Genomic DNA, 22,069 nt, shown 5'->3' on the forward strand with positions numbered 1-22,069 from the left:
TTTGTACACCCCTAACTCTTATGGTGTCAATCTTTAACAAATTATTCTGATAGTGAAAATCAGTTATAACGGATTTTCACTATCAGTGCTCTTAAACTAATCTGTTAAAGAATAATTTGTTTGTTTTAGCTTTTTTTTACAGAGGATCAGGCCCTCTTATGTTCTTCTAACACAACTTTACAGGTATGCAAAATTCGAGCTACGAGAAGAAGTAATAAGAGTTATATAGCAATTTATTAAATAGTGAATAGTTGCGGTTAGCACTTAGTTTACCTTTATAAAGTCAACTTTCCTGTCAATGCTACGAAGTTGAAAAATGCATATTATAGATGCAAATTTTTAAACCACGAAAAGTATAATGAGACAGAAAAGCAACAGTTGGTTTTATTGCATACAAAATCAGAAAACAAAATGCACCTTAAAGTTTAATATGTCATGTAATTATGATCTTTATTAGTGCATGCATGGTAACTTCATTCAATAAATCAACCACGAGTCAAAGTAGATATGTTATGCAAAACAGCAAAATTTACCTTGATTTGACATTCAGCACCTCTACATTGTCTCCCATCACAGCATCCTTAACAAAATTTATTTTATTTGGTGTTTTCATTGGATTGTGTTGGTTATGCAGGAATTCAAAGAATTTCTTAACAATATTTAGTTAATTCATTTCATTAAATTTTTGAGGATTTCAATTCGATCCTATGAACACCCCAAATTGTAATCTTCTTCCAATAAAAATACATCTTAAAATACTTGTTTAGACGTGCATTATATGCTGGTCAGAACGAAATTGTGGTCAAACAAAGTTGAACGCCAATTCTTACTTTCTTTTTTTTTTCAATTGGACGTCTTGCATGTCAAAGTTTTAGATGTGAATATAGTGTAAACTCCTTTCTTTCAATCATACAATTTGTATTTTAAAATGAGTTAATGATCCTTTAGAGATAAATGTCAATTTAATACATCGTGTTAGAATAGTTAACTTCGTGCCACACGAAGGTTCTCTTCTACTTTTATAATGAATTATTTTATAATCACCTACTACATGTCACTTTCTTATTAGAGATGTCCCCTTTAGCGAAAGAGGAATGATACATCCCAATTTAGGGCCAACTTTTTTCTTATTTTTTAATTTAAAAAAAAAATAACAAAATTAAAAATTAAATAAGTTTTTGAAGCATTAATTTTTATTTTGGTCCTTCTTTTATTTGGTATTTTTTTTTTAAATAAAAATTGTATTTTTATTCATAATTATGACCAATTTTTTTTAAACTTTTGGGCCTTAGGCTCTAAAGCTTTCCAAATTAATAGTGTGGGATTGGGTCTATGGTTCAACATATTGAATTAGTGGACTATTTTCATTGTATCTCTTTCCCTCATTTGTCACCTTTTCCTTTGTTTTTCATTTACATTTTCATCCTCCGACAAATTCTACAAACACAGAGAGGATATCGACTTTTAGGGTTTATCGTTAATTCTAGTGCTTTTATATATATATATATATATATATATATATATATATATATAAGCCCCCAAATTAACAGCAATTTTTTAAAAAGTCAATGTTCAAAAAGTGTTAAAGTAGCCTATCAAACTATCAAAGTGTGTCAAAAAGGCCACATATTTTTTTATATTCCAATAATACCCTTATTCATTTAAAAACTAAAATAAAAAACTAAAAATTTAATTTTTTTTTTAAACAAAAAGAAAAAAGGAAAAAGGAAAGGGATAGCTTTCCATTTTTTTTTTTTTTTTTTTTTTAAAGTTCAATGTATATATATTTTATTAAGAATGACACGTGTCGTCATTTTTATTGGTTTTGACGTCACATTTGACAGAATTCGTCACATTTTTTAATGAAATTTGACTACATGGACTAAATTGTTTTTTTAGAATATCTCTGGAACCTTTGATTTTATTTTCATATGATATGAAGCAATTTATAATTTAGGCCAAATACAATGACTAATTATTTATTTATTCCTTTTTTTTTGTATTTATTCGCCTATTGTTTTTTTTTTAATTTTTTAATTGTTTAATTTTTTAATTTTTTTTTAAAAGAATAAGGGTATTATAGGAATATAAAAAAATAAGTGGTCTTTTTTTATACATTTTGGTAGTTTGATAAACTACTTTAGTACTTTTTAAATATTTTGAAACTCTATTGCAAACAACTATTAGTTTGTAGAGCTTTTTTATATTTTTCCTTTTATATTATTATATATAAGGGTAGGCGGTTAGCAGTTATTAACCGCTTTTTCCTATCCCTAAAACCACTAACCGCCCCGCCCCACCCTAGGCTAACGTTATAAATAGTTAGCAGTTGCAGGGCGGTTATAACAGCCCCGTTTGTATACCCCTATTAAAAATATAAAGAAAATTGTCTTGGTGGGACGGATGGCTCCTACTAAAGCCCATGGCTAAACGGGTCAAATATGAGAGAAAGTTTTAAAGCCAGATCCGAATGTAATCCTATTCGAAAACGGCGCGGAAAACTCTAGAGACTTCCAAATCCAAATAGTAGACGGAAGACATGGAACCGCCTTTCTTACTTTCACTTCGCCTCTATATATTTATCGCCAAACCCAATAACACCATCCACGACAAACCCTTTTAGCCTCCCAGCAAATCCCAACAATTAATCCAGGTTGTCAGCAATGGCCATCCTAGAAGAAGTTGAACAACTTCAACAATCTTCCTCCTTCACTTTCAATGCGGTTCTTGATCCTTCAAACCCTCTTGGGTTCATAGAATCTGCTTTCAACTTTGTCTCTCAAAACTCCAATTTGTTCAAGACAGAGTCTGCCGAAAAACAAATCATGTCGTCGGTTCTTTCAATAAAGGAAAGAATCGAGGCTGAAGAGGCGGCTGAGAAGAAGAAGCGTTTGAAACAACAAGCCGAGAAGAAGGCCGCTTATGAGAAAGAACAAGAGAAGCAGAAGGAGAAGGAGAAAAAACTTGTTCCAAACACAGGAAACGGCCTGAATATGGAAAATTATTCGTGGGGTCAGTCCCTTCAAGAGGTCACCATCAACGTTACAATCCCTCCCGGAACAAAATCCAGCGCCCTTTTGTGCGACATAAAGACGAATTATTTGAAGATTGGGCTCAAGGGTCAGCCGCCAATTATCGACGGTGAGCTATATAAGCCGGTGAAAGTTAACGATTGCTTTTGGAGTTTAGAAGATCGGAGGGAAATTTCTGTTCAGATGAGCAAGAGAGACAAGACAGAGTGGTGGAAGTCTTTCTTGAAGGGCGGTCCGGAGATTGATACCCAAAAAGTAGAACCGGAGCCGAGCAAGTTGTCTGACTTGGACATTGAAACTCGTTCTGCCGTGGAGAAGATGATGTTTGATCAGAGGCAGAAGCAGTTGGGGCGTCCGACCAGCGATGATATCCAAAAGGAAGAGCTGCTGAAGCAATTCAAGGCTCAGAATCCAACCATGATGGACTTCTCCAATATGGGTTTTTGAGGTTGGAAATGTTTGGTTGCTGTTTTTATCGCTTAGTCTCGGATCCTGTTGAGCTACATCATGCAATGTCAGGGATGTTTTGGCTATATTTTACTATATATTCAATTTTTGATTCACAATAGTAAATCTAAACTGGTATTTTCCCACAAGTCAAGTACTATTTATGACCATTTTTTTGTGGAAAAAAATAAAAAACTGTAAATCCAAGTACTAATAAAGTATTTAACCCAAAAAAATAAAAAGAAAAAGATATTAGATTGTGTATTGTGTTAGAGTTTAAAAAAGAAAAAGAAAAGAGAGAGATTGAGAATAGTGTGGCTGAGCATAAGAATTCATATGGATTATGATTTTCAGCCGTTCCAACTTCCCAAGTAGACAATAATTTATTTCACTTCAATTTCGTTCTCAACTCGAGTATGATTTTCAATTAAGAATATGTTCTAAGAATTGAGAATATGCAACTTTATATTTCCCGCCATGTGGGATTTTTGTGCATGTGACAATTTTTTGATATTTCCTGCCACGTGGGATTTTCATGTATTTTTAAGAGTGTTTTGTGTTTGAAAATATTTTTATTTTGAGAAGAGAAAACAAAAGAACAAAAACAAAGTATAACTTCTATTAAATAACCATATAATTAAAGAGCTCATTACATTAGAAAGAACAGAGAGAAGAAACCCTACTTTGATCATATGAATTTTCAAAATTAATAATAATAGAAGTACAACTTTTTACATGAAGAAAGGACTAAGCTGATAAATTTTGCATGCTAAGTGCAGATCTGTCTATTTCCTCAAAAAAAGAAAAAAAAAAAAAAAAAAAGAAGAAAGATTCTTGCTATTTATCATTCTTTTCCTAAATAAATAAACATGAAATATTAAGTGGATTCAATCAAACAGGATTCTGCTGCTATAACAAACAGATAAACCTGATAGCAACTACACAGGTTAACATCAGATAAACAGATTTAAGGAATAAACTCTTTACAATAGCTAGCATGCAACTTTTCAAAGAAGTCATTGATTAACAAAAGAGTTTGTTTAGAGTCAACTGGCCAAACCTTGGATGCAGTATACAAAAACCATCAGGAGGTAACTTTTTGTAATGACCCAAAACAAGGAAAGGTGCCCAAAATAACAACCTCAGACCAAAAACTGGTTATTCTAAGGTTCTAAAGCATCCAAGTATCTAACATTGAACAAATTCAGCAGCTTTCCTCAGACAAAGAGTAAAAATCCGACCCCAGATCACTAATTTCTTCCACCAAAAAGAGAGGTTTTACTTCTTCTCGTAGCTCGAATTTTGCACACCTGTAAAGTAGTGTTAGAAAAACATAAGAGGCCCTGATCCTATGTAAAATAAACTAAAACAAAAAACATTATTCTTTAACAGATTAGTTTAAGAGCACTAGAACCAACACTCTCATGACGTGGATATTGCCACCTGGATCTGTGCATGCACCTGCACCTGTGGTTGGGCGATTCGACTTAGAGCCTTCAACAGGAGCTCGTACAGGCCTCTCGCCGTGATAAATCCAGTATTTGTATTGGGGCCGCATTCCTTTTCCTCCAGTCAAGTGGTCGTATACTAAACCCGGCGGGTGTCGCCTGTTAAGGCGACATGTCTTACACGGACAATAAATTAATCTATCTGGAGTTGTACAGTTCTGAATTGCGAAGTCCACGAACGATCTACACCCGTCTCTGTATTCCTTCGTACCCCTGGACTTCGTCATCCAACTCTTGTCCATAACGTTACTACGTAAATTAGGAACAAATATATAAGAATTATCCTAAACACATACACGTCATGCATTGGTATAGCTCATAGGGACCCTAAAAAGGAATAATTAAAACTAGTTTAGTTTTTTTTAATTTACATGTACATAATGTAAGGTTGAAAAACGTGTATATATATATATATTATCATAAACTTAAATGCACTTGGTAACTAGGGGACCCTAAATTAAAAACATATAGTTAGGTTACTTGTTTTTTTTTTTTTTTTTTTTATAAGTTTTTTAAATTTTCCTAACAATTACATAAGCTAAATTTGCAAAACCTAATAAACTAAATGAAGATTAGTCCAAATTAAATGCACTTGGTAGCTAGGGGACCCTAAATTTAAAAAATATAGCTGTGTTACTTTTATTTATTTTTAATAAGTTTTTAAAATTTTTCTAATAATTACATAAGCTAAATTTGCAAAACCTAATGAATTAAATTAAGACTAGTCCAAATTAAATGCACTTTGTTGCTAGGGGACCCTAAATTTAAAAAATATAGCTATGTTAAGCCAACCTTTTTCCCAAATGAAGCCTGCAGTCCATCAGCTGCTTTGCTAATTCCTATCGATCAACTGAGTACCCAAACCTATGTTCCCCATGTCTCCACAGTAAACCTCCACCAATGCAACAATGTTCCTGAACCCTCTGTCATTAGTCAACAGAGTTTTAATTTATTGTCTAGTATTTCAAGCCCCTAGCCCAACTATCTCAATTCCCTTGTACTTCAATCTCGACCATATTGGAGATGGTCATTTCCAGCTTAAAGGTAACTTCTACTAAGCATTTTGATTTATAATTTTCAATGGGTATAAATATAAAATCCTCTTTACTGAGGCAAAAAAGAAATTCGTGAGAGCTACTCCACCTTCACACCATCATGATAACTTCATACCCCACAAGCACTTAGTTTACCTTTCTAAAGTCAACTTTCCTGCCAATGCTACGAAGTTGAAAAATGCATATTATATAATTATAGATGCAATTTTTAAACCAAGAAAAGTATAATGAGACAGAAAAGCAACAGTTGGTTTTATTGCATACAAAATCAGAAAACAAAATGCACCTTAAAGTTTAATATGTCATGTAATTATGATCTTGATTAGTGCATGGTAACTTCATTCAATAAATCAATCAGGAGTTAAAGTAGATATGTTATGCAAAACAGCAAAATTTACCTTGATTTGACATTCAGCACCTCTACATTGTCTCCCATCACAGCATCCTTGATCGAACTGAAGCTTGGAATACAAACAGCAACCTCAAAGTTTGATTCACTTCCACGAACCTTAAAATACTTGTGTTCTTTTCTTGTTGGATCATAATAAAGCAGGCAGTTGCGAGCATGGTACATCAGTATTGCTCCATTCTTAAACTTTCTCAATGGATGATATAAACCTTGAGGCCATCGTTGTTCATTCTCAGTATCAATAGAAAACACTTTAGTCCAAGATTCTGGGACACCATACTCCTTCATCACCCATATGCCAATACAGCCAAACTCAGAAGCATCACATATGAAGAGATGATCATTTAAAACACCCATGCTTATGAGATCTTTATCCTCCCCATCATGACTGTTATACGTATATGGGGGAGCTGGCATTAATTGGAATTGCTCATTATAAACGTCAAAAGAAACAATGGAATCTGCCTTCCGAAACTCAGGACGAAACCAATTAACTGCTCCGTTCAGGTAGGTGGGAAATTTTATTCCATACAGCATGAAGGTAGCGGATTCCACCCTTCTCCACGATCTAGTCCCAAGCGTGTGTATCTCAGCCACCTTATCTTCATACTCTTTCCTGCCTCTAATGGGATTACAAATCTGCCGAGTTAAAATTCTTATCACCTTAAATTGTTTAGCTCTTGGACTAAAGCCCATAACAGAATCAATCTTCTCTCTAGGTTTCTCAACCTTGCTTGCTTCTGGAAGTTTGATAAATTCTCCAGTCATTGGATTGCATACAACAACAGGGTTATTTTTGAAAATTCTAAAACGACTCCAAACGACACCTATTCAAATGTCTAGGTGATTCACAAATATTAAGCGGAATAAGATCTGACCTAACAATCAATAATCAACCAAATACAGATATGTAATGAAAATCAAGAACACAGATATTTGGTTATGAAGAGGAAACCATTTAGAGAACTCTCTAAATGTAAAACCTCTCCGGGGCAACCAAACCCAGAAAATCAATCCACTATAAGAAGAATAAGGAATACAAGAAGAATTACAAAACCTTTGCAATTTACTCTTCCTTGTACACGACAAGCGACCCACTTGACTTCTACCGCAGTAACCCTTTCCAGAACATCTGGCACAATTCTTCTATAAGATTTCCTTTCACCGGAACTCCGATTGGCTTCACGTATTTAATCCCTTCTCAAATAATCTAGAACAATATCTCTCTCTAAGCTCTCTGATTTTGCTCTCCAAAAATACGTAGGTTACAATGGCAAACTCCCGTAGCTTAAATAGAAAAATACACAACATAATACTGCCGTGTCCGGACATGGCTGATCTGAGGTCCGGACATGGCTAGGTTTACTTATTCGTAACCTAGTGATGTCCGGACCTTCAATTCGTATGTCCGGACATCTCAACAAACAAGTGTTCTCTGGAACTGAGGTCCGGACCCAACTTCTGGAGGTCCGGACATCTCCTTCAAGCATCACTTTCTGGAACTGGGGTCCGGACCCGGGGAATTGAGGTCCGGACCCTGCTTGAAAAATCAAGTTTATGGAAATGGGGTCCGGACCCGGCTTCTGGAGGTCCGGACCCGGACTGTCCAGTCTTCATCAACAACTCCGATCGATGGGCGTTTGTGGTCCGATTGAGCTGAAATTTTGCAGGGACGTTCATAACACATGAATCTACATTATGAACGGTGGAGATTGGATTCTGAGCATTCTATATCAGTGTTTGAGCTGTGAACAGTAGCATCTGCATTTTGGAACTGAATTAAGCCAACACAAGAACTAACAAACTCCCCCTTTGGCAATTCAGTGACAAAACCAAAATGTCGAGCCAATCCCATCATCTCCTCATATTTACTCCCCCTTTTTGTCACAGAATGACAAAAGGTCTTCATGTTTCCTGAAACACTTCACAAAATACATCAAGGCATATGTGGAACAAGAAGACATAAATAAAACTCATGAAAAAAAATGATGCGTGATTATAAAGAAACATCAGCAAAACTCCCCCTCAATGTATGACTCAATTAACAACAGGAAACTGGAAATGCAAAGCATGTTTCTCCCCCTTTAAAAGTTAAATGAACACACATGATAACACATCAAGGACTCATGTATTGCACAATGAATATCCAAAAGCTTTCCTTTTTTTTTTTTTTTCTTTTTTTTTTTTTTTTAAAACAAAACACCAAAAAAAAACTTGTATAGATAAGCAATAGATCATGCATGCTCGTATGAATATCTGAACAATTCGGAGTGATCAACAAGCTACACTTACACCGTAAATGTACCATATGCATGACACAACCTTGGTCTGTGAATGCAGTCAAGTAGGCAATAATCAGAAATCTCATGTGATGGTGTAGTGTGTGAGTACTCCCATTAACTAAGATTTCATCAATGAAAGGCAAATCTAGGCAGACATTTTGTAAAGGAAGACCAGCAGTCTGATTCAAACCACAGTAAAACCTTATAATGTTAGGACCTAGATTCCCTCATCCGATACACTCCCCCTGAGACTGATCATTTTCTTTTACCATGTCCTTTAGTAATCATCTATTTCCGCAATGATTTGATCACTGATTCTTTCTTTAGGGACAGATAGAAGCAAAACTAAGTCATTTGAGCTTATTTTATGCCTTTTTTTTTTTTTTTTGGAAAATGTTGGAATTTTTAGGAGCTAGGTTCAACTAACGAGTTGGTCAAGTGGATAGAACTGACACTACCTATCTTCCAAGCAAAATGTTTGCTCCAAATTCCCAAACACATAACAAAATCTAAACCTAATGGGGGCAAAAAGTGCACAATTTCGAACATGAGAAAAACTGACTCTTACTCCTTTAACAGTTTTCAGAAAAACAAGGTTTATCAGAAACATATGGAGCAATAGATGTAAATTGCAGAAATATTGACCCCACTCATATGTAATATATTCATTTGAGCACAAGACATGAGAAACTGAGTATCTAACAATTAAAACAATCTAAAAGAATAAAAAATAATCAAAGAAAATAAAAACAAAGCAAACAAAAATTAAGAAAAAAAAATGCCCTAGAACAGCTATAGACAAATATCAATATGCTCAATTTCTAGGCATGGTCTATGTGCCCACCTAATCTAGGTGAGTCCATTACCACTCCCCCTCAATGGGTGAATGGTATTAATCTTCTTGACCCAAACTTTCTTCACATCAGGAACAACTGTGTGACTCTTATCCAAGACATCTAACCGTGTTACTACGTCTCTCATCATGTTGAATAATTTCTCATAACTATTTCTAGAATGGAAATATTCTCTTTTAGGCTCATGATTGTTAAGCTGAAAACACTTAGGACGAATATGTCCAATCTTACCACAGTTATGACACGTAGGAATAAACCTTTGAGAAGGTTGGTTCCTTAACATGTGCATACTTCTCGACTTAGAACTAGACATATAGGAATCAGTTAGAGTTCCCTTACCTTTTCCACCTTTGGAAATTTGAGGAGAAATTACCTTCTTTTCAGCCAAGCTATCTTCTTTGTTCACTGGTTTCACAAAAATCATCTTTGAAGAAGAAGCAACATTAGTAGATAAAATAGCAGATTTATCAAAACCCAATCCAGTTCTATCAAACGAATGTTTCTGATTATGTAGCATTTGATTTAGCTTTTCACTAGAGAATTTTGTTAAATGATTCTTTGATTCATTCAGTTCATTCTCTAAAGATTTCACTTTGGCAATTAGCATTTGATTTTCAGACATCAAAGTATTATGAGTAGCAAGAGAATCAGTTAAGGTGACAGAAAGTTGATCATTTTCAAGATTAACCTCATTGAGTTTCTTCAATTGCTGCTTAATCAGCTTTTTCAGTTTAGTGTATTCCACAAAGAGATTATTATAAGCATTTTGTAAATCATCTTCTTCTTCCGAATCATTATCGGACACACCTTGTTTGTCTTGAAAATTACACTCACTATTCTCATGCTCACTCTCATAACTAACTTCAAATGCTAAGTAATTAACTCCCTGTTCAGCATCGTCCTTGTCTGACTCATCACTTTGAGTCACATTAAATGCCTTGCCATTTGACTTTCTCAAGTTAGCACAGTCAACACGAATGTGCCCATGTCCTCCACATTCGTGACACTTGATACCTCTAGGTGACTTTCCTTTCTCAACATTCTCATTTCTAGATTTCTCAGAAAATTGTGAATTGCTATTTCTAAAATTTCCTTTCTTGGCTCTAAAGAATTTCCTAAACTTCTTAGCAAACATAGCAATTTCTTCCTCATTTCCAGAATCCTCATCAGATGAACCACAAGAGTCAACCTTAACATTTTTTGCCTTAAGAGCAATATTTTTGGTGTTCTTGTGTTTAGGAAGAATTAGCTCAAAGGTCTGAAGGGAACCTACAAGTTCTTCTACTCTCATAGTATCTAAGTCCTTACTCTGTTGTATAGCAGCAATTTGGGGAATAAACCTCTCAGGCAAAGATCTTAAGATTTTTTCACCACTTTAGCATCATCCATTTTCTTTCCCAAATTAATGGTAGAGTTTCTAATGGCACTAAGCTTTGAATAGAATTCATCAAAAGTTTCATCTTCCTGCATTCTAATCTCCTCAAACTGAGAAACCAACATTTGAATTTTTGAAGTTCTAACAACCTTAGTTCCTTCATGTGTGATTTCTAAAGTTTCCTAGGCTTCCTTAGCTATTTCACATCTAGAAATTCTAGAAAATTCCTCATTTGAAACAGAGATGTAAATAGCATTTATAGCTTTGTCATTCGCAGTAGCATTATTCTTTTCCTCTGTTGTCCATTCAGTTATTGCTTTTTCTGGACGTGTCCATCCAGATTCGACAATATGCCAAACATTAATGGATTTAAAATATGCTCTCATACGAATTTTCCAAAGCGTATAATTTGTTCCGTCAAAGACGGGAAGAGAATTAGGAGCAACAGTATGAGACATTTGATATGGAGTCTCGGATCACACTCAGGAAATAAATCCTTCACAGAGTGAACCCGCTCTGATACCAATTGAAAATTCTAAATTACGACTCCAAACGACACCTATTCAAATGTCTAGGTGATTCACAAATATTAAGCGGAATAAGATCTGACCTAACAATCAATAATCAACCAAATACAGATATGTAATGAAAATCAAGAACACAGATATTTGGTTACGAAGAGGAAACCATTTAGATAACTCTCTAAATGTAAAACCTCTCCGGGGCAGCCAAACCCAGGAAATCAATCCACTATAAGAAGAATAAGGAATACAAGAAGAATTACAAAACCTTTGCAATCTACTCTTCCTTGTACACGACAAGCGACTCACTTGACTTCTACCGCAGTAGCCTTTTCCAGAACATCTGGCACAATTCTTCTATAAGATTTTCTTTCATCGGAACTCCGATTGGCTTCACGTATTTAATCCCTTCTCAAATAAGCTAGAACAATATCTCTCTCTAAGCTCTCTGATTTTGCTCTCCAAAAATACGTAGGTTACAATGGCAAACTCCCGTAGCTTAAATAGAAAAATACACAACATAATACTGCCGTGTCCGGACATGGCTGATCTGAGGTCCGGACATGGCTAGGTTTACTTATTCGTAACCTAGTGATGTCCGGACCTTCAATTCGTATGTCCGGACATCTCAACAAACAAGTGTTCTCTGGAACTGAGGTCCGGACCCAACATTTGGAGGTCCGGACATCTCCTTCAAACTTCACGTTCTGGATATCAGGTCCGGACCCAGCGTCTGGAGGTCCGGACCTGCCTCATCAAGCTTTGCTTCTGGAAATGGGGTCCGAACCCGACTTCTGGAGGTCCGGACCCGGACTGTCCAGTCTTCATCAACAACTCCGATCGATGGGCGTTTGTGGTCCGATTGAGCTGAAATTTTGCAGGGACATTCATAACACATGAATCTACATTATGAACGGTGGAGATTGGATTCTGAGCATTCTATATCAGTGTTTGAGCCGTGAACAGTAGCATCTGCATTTTGGAACTGAATTAAGCCAACACAAGAACTAACAATTTTGTTTTGGTTCAGACAAGCAAAGCAACCCTTCACACATGTTCACTATGCTAAACTTGTGGTCTTTGAGGTCTTTTGAGGCAATAAAACACTTCTTTGTTTCTCCCCCTTTAGGATTAAGCTTCTCACTGGCATCATCTTTACTGTTGAGTACCATCTTGGCATCACGTAGTGGAAGCTTGACTTTGGTGTCAAGTTTCATGTTTACACGAAGGTCATGGCCCAAATCGAAATTTTCATGTTCAAGCTCAAGGAGGTGGATGTTTCTTGAAACAAGTTTAGGATCATTGGTTCGAATCATGAGACAAGCACGTGCCTTTCTAGAGTACAACTTAGCAAATTGGGAACTGGAGATATGCCTGCGCCAAGGTTTGCACACGCACCTGCAAATGAGAATTGTCTTCAAGGGAATTTGAAGCAGAATTGTGAGAAAGATGGGTTCTGGGAGATCTTCCCAGCCTCGAATTTCTTCATGGGCAAGTTCCTCTGCTTCCTTGTCACCATTTTGGGCACCAGAGGCCGTTGAAGTTCTTTTTCTTTTCATTGCTATTACATACCAACATATGTCGGAGATAAGTGTTAGAATAATAATTAAATGATTAAATTTATCTTTTTCTATCGGTTTAAACTTTTGAGACAAGTAGTGATTTAACCCTAAGTAGATAGCAAATTACACCAAGAGTTTTTATATTATCCACCCAAATATAGACTAATGCATTAATCAACGACCTTAACTCAGAAACCAACTTTCCGCACCCATTTGTTTCAGTTTCTCAATTGCCTTTATTTTGAGTCTGGAAGATAAATCAGGCAAGTAGGCCCCATAAGAGACCTCTCACAATAATTCATCAAGAAGTGTGGGAAAACATTGAAGAATTGTTTAGGTGTAAACCATTTTATGCCTTACGAAGTTATTTTCCTTTGCGATCTAAAAATATTTTCAAGTTGACCGATATTTTACGCCGTGCCAAACACAGAAGAAACCCTTTCCAAAAAATATTTTACGCTAAACAAATAAGGCCAAAAACTTAATCCAATTAACCCTGAGATCAACTCGACTAAAAATCAGCTCATTTACACAGAAATAACTTAACTAGGTCCACTAGTAAATCAATCCCATGAATTAAAAAACTTGATTTGTACTTTGCATGAATTTCCCATTTCTTGAATCATGGAAGTAACAGCAAGAAATTGGAACAGAGCAGCAGAAACCAAAAATTGACTTTAAACAATTCAATATATCACAAACCCCACCTAATCATCAGTTTAGTTGTCAAAAAACAAATTATAGAATAGCATAAAAGAGAAAAGATAAACTCGGAACCCCAGTAACCAAGTTCCAAGTTCTCTTCTTCTATGATACATTTTCTCAGCAACCAGACAAAACATACCAGTACATTTAGAAAACAACGAAAAAGATTGACCTATGTGCTACCGATGCGGTCAAGCCGGTCACTTTGCACGGGATTGCCCAAGGGCAAAAGGAGGTGCTGCATCATTACAGGCATGGAATAATCGCTTACCACCCACTCAAGCCAGGGTTTATGCCCTCACACTAGGTGAAGCAGAAACTGAGAATGGAGTGGTCACAGGTATTCTATCTCTCTTTATTGGCAAGGTTGTGGTTTTATTCGATTCTGGAGCTACTCATTCTTTTATATCAGCTAAGTATGCTAGGAGATTTTGTATTAATATAGAACCTATGGAAGTAGGAGTACTAGTATCTACCCCGGTAGGCAAATCAGTGTTATGCAGGAAAATAGTCTTGGGTTGCCCAATTCTTATTGAGGGAAGAACTCTCACTGCTAATTTGATAGTATTTGATATGGAAGGGTTCGATGTTATCCTCGGAATGGATTGGTTATCAAAAAATCATGCCATCATTGATTGCCACAACAAAGAGATAATTTTCAGATTTCCAACTGACTCCGAATTTAAATTTGTGGGAACCAAGGTGGGCATTACTCCACAACTAATCTCAGCAATACAAGCTAAGCTATTATTACTAGAAGGATGTCAAGTCTACCTGGCATGCTTAAAGGAGTCGCCTCAAGATGAGAGAAAAATGGAAGAGATAACCGTGGTGCAAGAATTTTTTGACGTCTTTCCAGAAGACTTTCCAGGACTTCCTCTTGACAGAGAAATAGAATTTTGCATTGATTTAATTCAGGGAGCAGCTCCAATATCCAAGGCACCCTACAGGATGGCACCAGTAGAATTAAAAGAATTGAAGACCCAGCTACAAGAATTGTTAGACAAAGGATTCATACGCACCAGCGTATCGCCATGGGGAGCGCTTGTTCTCTTTGTGAAAAAGAAGGATGGTACTTTTCGGATGTGTATTGACTACCGAGAACTTAACAAAATCACCATCAAAAATAGATATACACTACCTCGCATAGACGATTTGTTCGGGGTATCACCAATTGAGGATAAGGAAGGAAGATATTTCCAAGACGGCTTTCCGCACCCGATGTGGCCATTATGAGTATTTAGTAATGCCTTTTGGATTAGCTAATGCCCCAGCAGCATTCATGGACCTGATGAATCGAGTATTCCATGATTTCTTAGATGAATTTGTGGTGGTGTTCATTAACGATATCTTAATCTACTCCAAAAGCTTGAAAGAACATGAAGACCATTTGAGGTGTGTTTTGCAAAGGCTTAGAGAAAAACAGTTGTTCGCAAAGTTCTCAAAGTGCGAATTTTGGTTGGATATAGTCACTTTTCTCGGGCATGTAGTATCAAAAGACGGCATCTCAGTAGACCCCAAGAAAGTTGAAGTTGTAGTAAATTGGGAGAGACCCACTAATGTACATGAAATCAGAAGTTTCTTGGGTCTGGCTGGCTATTATCAGCATTTTGTAGAAGGTTTTTCAGAATTGTCTGGACCGCTGACTGCTCTGACAAGAAAGAATGCTCGTTTCTTGTGGACTGATGAATGTGAGCAAAGTTTTCAAGAACTAAAACGGCGGTTAGTAACTGCTCCAATCTTAACACTTCCATCAGAATCTTGTGGATTTGTTATTTATAGCGACGCTTCTAGAAAGGGGCTTGGCTGCGTCCTCATGCAAAACAACAAAGTAGTAGTATATGCCTCTCGACAACTTAAAAGTTATGAGCTGAATTATCCCACCCATGATTTAGAGCTTGTTGCAGTAGTTTTTACATTAAAAATCTGGAGACATTATCTTTACGGGGTGAAGTGTGAAATCTATACAGATCACAAGAGTCTTAAATACTTATTCACGCAAAAAGAACTGAATTTAAGGCAGAGGCGATGGCTCGAGCTAATAAAGGACTACGACTGTGTAATCAATTACCACCCCGGGAAAGCCAACGTGGTTGCAGCTGCTTTAAGCAGAAAATCAAGAAGTGAGATAGTATGTTTAAAAGCCTTGCCCCATAATTTAAAGACAGACATTGAGAAGCTCAATATGGAGATCGTGATAGGAGAGGTACAAGCGTTAATGGCGAAACTCGAGATTAAATCCACACTACTGGAGGATATTAGGGTGGCTCAAGAAAAAGATGAAGAGATCATTCTAATTAAAGAGAAAGCCAACAAAGGTCGAGTCTTGGGTTTTGGTACCACATCAGATGTTTTGTTCAGATACCAAAATAGAGTTTGTGTGCGTAATAATGAGGAGATAAAGAAGTTGATATTGGAAGAATCACATGTCTCACCATATATAGTACACCCAGGAGGCACTAAGATGTATCGGGATCTTAAGGAACGTTTTTGGTGGAACGGAATGAAGCGGGACATTATTGAATTTGTAGGGCGATTCTCGACATGTCAACAAATCAAAGTAGAATATCGAAGACCTGCAGGACCACTGTAACCTCTAGAAATACCAGTGTGGAAATGGGAAGAAATAGCCATGGACTTTTTAGTGGGGTTACCACGAACTCAGGCGGAATACGATGCAATATGGGTGACTGTGGATAGATTGACTAAAGTCGCTCACTTTATTCCAATAAGGGTGAGATACTCACTGGAGAAGCTGGCAGAACTGTATTTGCAGGAGATTGTTCGATTACATGGAGTACCTATATCAATAGTGTCGGATAGAGATCCTCGTTTCACATCAAGATTTTGGAAGAGTCTACAAGAAGCAATGGGGACTAAGTTGAGATTTAGCACTGCATACCATCCTCAGACGGACGGACAGTCAGAAAGGACCATCCAAACTTTGGAGGACATGTTACGAGCCTCTGTACTAGATTTCAGTGGTAGCTGGGCACGCTATCTTCCTCTAGTGGAATTCGCTTACAATAATAGTCATCAAGCAAGCATTGAAATGGCTCCATATGAAGCATTGTACGGACGAAAATGTCGATCCTCACTTTATTGGGACGAGCTTGGAGAATGGAGAATTTTAGGACTAGATATTGTGCAGGATACCATAGATAAAGTTGCTTTAATTCGGCAAAGACTGTCAGCAGCTCAAGACCGATAGAAAAGCTATGCAGATATACGTCGAAGAAGCTTGGAATTTGCAGAAGGCGACAAAGTGTTTCTTAGAGTGGCACCAATGAAGGGAGTCACTAGATTTGGTAAGAAAGGGAAGTTGAACCCCCGTTTCATCGGACCGTTTGAAATTCTGGAGAAAATAGGTCATGTGGCCTACCGTATAGCCTTACCTCCAGGACTTGCAAATATACACAATGTCTTTCATGTCTCTATGCTGAGAAAATACATTCCTAACCCTTCCCACGTAATTCGATATGAACCTTTGCAGTTACAAGGAGATTTGGCATATGAAGAGGTTCCGGTAAAAGTATTAGATCACAAAGTCCAAGAGCTACGTACGAAAAGCATTCCACTAGTGAAAGTTTTGTGGAGGAATCATGAAATCGAAGAAGCGTCGTGGGAATTAGAAGATGAGATACGCAAGAAATACCCTTTTCTGTTTGCTAAGAACAATTAGAATATAAGGTATGCGCTAGCGGATAGATTTATTTATGTATTTGATCACTATTGCTATATGGTGCTTTTAATATAGACTAAACAAATTCCGAGGACGGAATTTTTATAAGGGGAGGAGAATGTGACATCTTATATATTTTATGGATTAAAATAAAATTATAAAGCATTTTGTTTATATATATATATATTTGAGGACTCTTTTAGTTAGGAGAATATTAGAGGGGTTGTTAGCCTATTAATTACTTGGGAGCTTTAAGATTTATTGCTTAATAATAATAATTTTATTAAAAATAAAAAATAAAATAAAAAGCGTGTCAACACTTGGTTCATTCAGATTCTTTTTGGACACCTATTAACCAACGTGTCTCACCCTTCTTGAAGGAGCCATGAGGTTTCATGCATGTCTCCACGTAAGGATCCATGTGTCCAATGGCATGCTTCCTTCCCTAGTTGTGTTACACTTGTCAATGAGCTAGCTCTCCCTCCTCCATTATATATATGTCCACAACCCTTTCTTTCCCTCACGACCACCAGTAGCAAATTAGAGCATATTTCAGTTTTCTTTCTTCCTTCTCTTGCAAACCCCCACAGTAAGTCCCCTTCTCCATTATTATTATTTTGCTATTTTATTTTCTTGAAAGAAATTAGGATAAGTTAGTATTTGCTTTTATGAGTATTTTAGGATTCTTGTTAATATTGAAATGTTAGTTTGTAGATTTTATATAAATTATATATATATTTTGTTTAGACAGATTTTTGTGATTAAATATTATACTTCCATAATAATGATAATAGCAATAATAAAATTTTTATTGTGTTAATCTCTTGAATAAATGTATACCTCAAAGAAAATATATATATATATATGTATATATATATATATATATATATATGAGGGGGGGGGGGGGGATGGACCATATAGCATATATATCCCCACACTTTTATAATGATATCGATTTCTCTCCAATGCTCGTACGCGTTATTTTTAAATATGTTGCCGTTGCACAGCATATTAACTATTATTGAAGTTCTATATATATATGCTATATATATGTGTATTATTGTTGGTGGCCTTATGTCCCGCTTGCACACATCTTTCATGATATCAATTTCTCCCAATATGTGTAACATTTAAAAAAATACGTTACGCGTGTATTAACCATTCTCATATCAATGATATTTCTGGTAAAGTTATGTAACATCCCCCCCCTGCGTGATGGATGTGTCGTGTTATTGTTGGGGGACCTTTCTCTCTATGTGTGTGTGGGGGGGGGGGGGGGGGGTCTCTCTATATATATGTGTGTGTGTGTGGTGGGGGGAGGGGGGATATATATATGTATGTATGTGGGGTGGGGGGGGTGCTTGGGGTCTCTGCTATATATATGTGTGTGTGTGTGTGTGTGTGGTGGGGGGAGGGATATGCCTTATATGTATGTATGTGGGGGTGGGGGGATATATATGTGTGTGTGTGTTGGGAGAGGTATATCCCTATATATACTCTATATTGTGTGTGTGTTGGGGGGGGGGGGAGGGATATATATATATATGCCCATATATATGGGGGGATATATCCCCTCCCCCGGACTAAAACTTTAAAAACTCTTCTAAATTCATCTTTACAATTTATTTAGGTGAAAGGATGACTCGACCAAACCCGGCGTTAAATTCAAGTAAGGGGACACAACACCAAAAACCCCAACAAATTTTTTTTATAAATCTTTTGAAAAATGTTGGAGATTTTATAAAGGATTCACTTACATGATTTTCAATTACACTTGCTTTCATTTTTTTAATGCCAAGTTTTACTCAATCATATGTCATTGTTTAGAAATTTTACATGTTACAGTTACCATATTTCATGATTTATGCATGACTGCAATTATGAATGAAAAGAGCTCTCGAAGTTCATGGCATAGCATACAGTTACAGATGAGCTTACAGATCATATGAAATGTTATATGTGTATTCATGGTTTTAAATGTTTAACCCGAGACACGATTATAGTGACGAACGGTACCGCATAGGATAGCAGGGCAAGCGCACCGAAGGACGATTACGAGAAGGTGTGTGTTACCGGCCAGGTGGCCTTCACCTAGGGAAGTTCCCAACCTGGTAGCTCTCCCCTGTGACGACAGAATGAGCATATAGGTCCTTCGGGACAAGCCAACGTGTGCTGCTCACGGTAAAAATTGTGGCGTCGGGTCAAAAGGGTAAAACAACAGTTTTGAAAGAAAGAAAAAGGAAGTGCTTGTACATCTCATAAGTCACTTAATATTCTTGTATTAATTGTCATTTATTTTATTTATTGTGCATAACTGATATTATAGCATAACATCTGCATTGCATGTTTTGTAGCATTTTGGCGTTGTGGCTACTTACTGAGTTGTCGAACTCACCCTTTTTCCCTTTAAATTTTTCAGATGCAGCTGTACATTATAATCCTGAGAATGGGTATTCCCGTAGGCGTTCTTGCTCTTGAGAACCCTATTATATGGCCCTATGCTTGGGATACCTGGACTTACTGCTTTGCGGAGCCGTAGGAGTGTTAGAGCTTGAGAGTCCAATGGGTTGCTAAGATCAAGCCATTATTGTGCAGACTTTTGTTTTTTTGTAGACTGCACAATTTTTGTTATGTATATATATAGGAGAACACTTGACACATGGGGAGGCTATAACCCCCTATAGTGGTCTCTTTTGTTTATGCCTCCTCACATGACTTGAAATGTTTGTTTGGATTCCCAACTCATGTAAACGAGATTTTTTGGTAAATGTTCTTAGTAAAACACTAACTTTACATGACTTTTGACTTCCTATTTTTTCCTTGGCATAGTACTAATATAATGATCTCTGATAATTGTTTCTTAATTGTTGTGATTTTCTTTTAAGTTCGCGTTTCCCCTATTCACCTTATTCGGGAGCGTGACAATAATAATGCAAAAGAATTAGATGGGCCAAAAACATTGCTTTAATTAGTACAACCATATATATATATATCTTTACTTAAAGATATATAAAAAGTGGGAATGGCTTCCAAACAGTAACTTTTTTTTTGCACTTTAAATTTACTATTTTTTCATTATTCTTTGTTCATCATGATTTAGTTAGATAATGTTATTTTTATCTTTTGACATTTTTTTAGATTACGAAATTACTAATTTGCCCTTCATGAATCTAATGAATTTAAAAAGTTGTTTGGATATTTTTGTCTTTTATTTAAATTTACTATTTTATCCTTGCTCTTTGTTCATCATTAGTTAGATAAGGTTATTTTTGTCTTTTGACATTTCTTTAGATTGAGAAATTACTAATTTGCCCTTCCTGAATCTAATGAATTTAAAAAATTGTCTGGATATTTTTGTCTTTTATATTTAAATTACCATTTTGCCCTCTTAGTAGGTAAAGAGCCAAACTTTGTGAGAGATATTTTTTGGTCTTTTATGAAGGAAGCTTCAGGAATGGGCGAGATTCAGATTCAGAAGTAATTAATGGGCAAGAAAGAAGAGGGATTTTTTTTTTTTTTTTTCATTTGTAGAAGTGTGCAGAAGTCAAAAACAAAATCTACATAAACCGATTTTGTAATCAGAAAAGGAATGGAGGAGAAAGGAGTAAAAAAAAAAAAAAAAAATCTACCTGGAACTATTTTGATTCAGAGAAGAAATGGAGGAGAAAAGGCGAATCAATTTTTTTTTATTATTTCTTGTCAACCTCTTTGTTACTACAAAGAAAGAGTACAAGAGTAGAAAAAAAAATCTGCCTAGAAATCCATCAATTTACTCCCACTTCCCTCCTATTTCTTTGTTAATTTCTTCCTCTCTTTGTCCAGAACAGAGAGAAAGATCAAGAGAGACGAGCGGAGAGTGAGATGTTGAGATAGAGGGAGAAGCTGAGAAACAAACTAAAATAGCTATTGCTGGATACTGCTTCCTCAGGTTAGTGATTGGGTATTGCTATTGCTTGTTTTTTTGTTTTTTTGTTTTTTTTTTTTTTGTGTGTGGGAAGATGATTTAGTGGTAAAGTATTGACCTTTGGATGATTGGTCTTATTGTGAATAACGTACTAATATGTGGTTGGTTTGGATTTTCTGGGATAGGTTTCCTTATGATTTGGCTTATGGGTATTGGTTTGAAATATGTGATTGAAGGTATTCTTTTTTTTCTTTTTCTTTTTTTGTTCTTTTTCTTTTTCTAAGCAAATAAAGAAAAAATTGTGGTTTGCTATTTATTCTCATGGTTTGGCAGCGTAATTGGACAATGTAATTGGACGAAATTATCGGGCTACAGCTGAACATGTAATTCTGGTGATTTTGTTAAGAAGAAAACTATGGCTTCGGTTACAAGAGAAGAGTATGTTGAGAAGGTAATAAAGATTTGTTATTGTTTATTGTTGATGAATGTGTAATTTGCATGATGAAGGGTGTGATTGGGTGCCTGTGACGCGAGCTTGTTGTAGATCGAGAAATAATTTTCGAAAAAAAATCGAGGAGGAAGAGAAGGAGAAGCTTCAGAAGCAACAAGATTGAGTTTTTATAGAATTTTGTGAAATTTAGTGTCTTTTTTAGTGAGGTTTGTTGTTTGTCTTGTTTGATGGTTAATTTTTTTTGTTCGTTGAGGGAGGAAGAAATTCAATTAAGGCACATTG

General features: G+C 36.1%; 2 protein-coding genes across 3 annotated transcripts; one reads left to right on the forward strand and one right to left on the reverse strand.

The window, feature by feature from the left end:
• Positions 1-2,663: 2,663 nt before the first annotated feature.
• Positions 2,664-3,479, forward strand: LOC132174072 (protein BOBBER 1-like). The gene has a single exon (XM_059585780.1). It carries the CDS (start codon positions 2,664-2,666, stop codon positions 3,477-3,479), a length of 816 nt encoding a protein of 271 aa, XP_059441763.1.
• Positions 3,480-4,538: 1,059 nt separating this feature from the next.
• LOC132176691 (F-box protein At3g07870-like) lies at positions 4,539-7,223 on the reverse strand. 2 transcript variants are annotated; one of them, XM_059588965.1, is made up of 3 exons: positions 6,441-7,223; positions 4,898-5,236; positions 4,539-4,789 (listed from the first exon to the last, which is right to left on the reverse strand). In XM_059588965.1, exons 1-3 carry the CDS (start codon positions 7,217-7,219, stop codon positions 4,684-4,686), a joined length of 1,224 nt encoding a protein of 407 aa, XP_059444948.1. In that variant the 5' UTR covers positions 7,220-7,223; the 3' UTR covers positions 4,539-4,683. The 2 variants fall into 2 exon arrangements, with proteins under 2 accessions (XP_059444948.1, XP_059444949.1); XM_059588966.1 differs by having other exon boundaries at positions 4,691-4,789; positions 4,923-5,236.
• Positions 7,224-22,069: the final 14,846 nt, after the last annotated feature.

This window comes from Corylus avellana, chromosome ca3, assembly GCF_901000735.1.
Source record: "Corylus avellana chromosome ca3, CavTom2PMs-1.0".
NCBI lineage: Eukaryota > Viridiplantae > Streptophyta > Magnoliopsida > Fagales > Betulaceae > Corylus > Corylus avellana.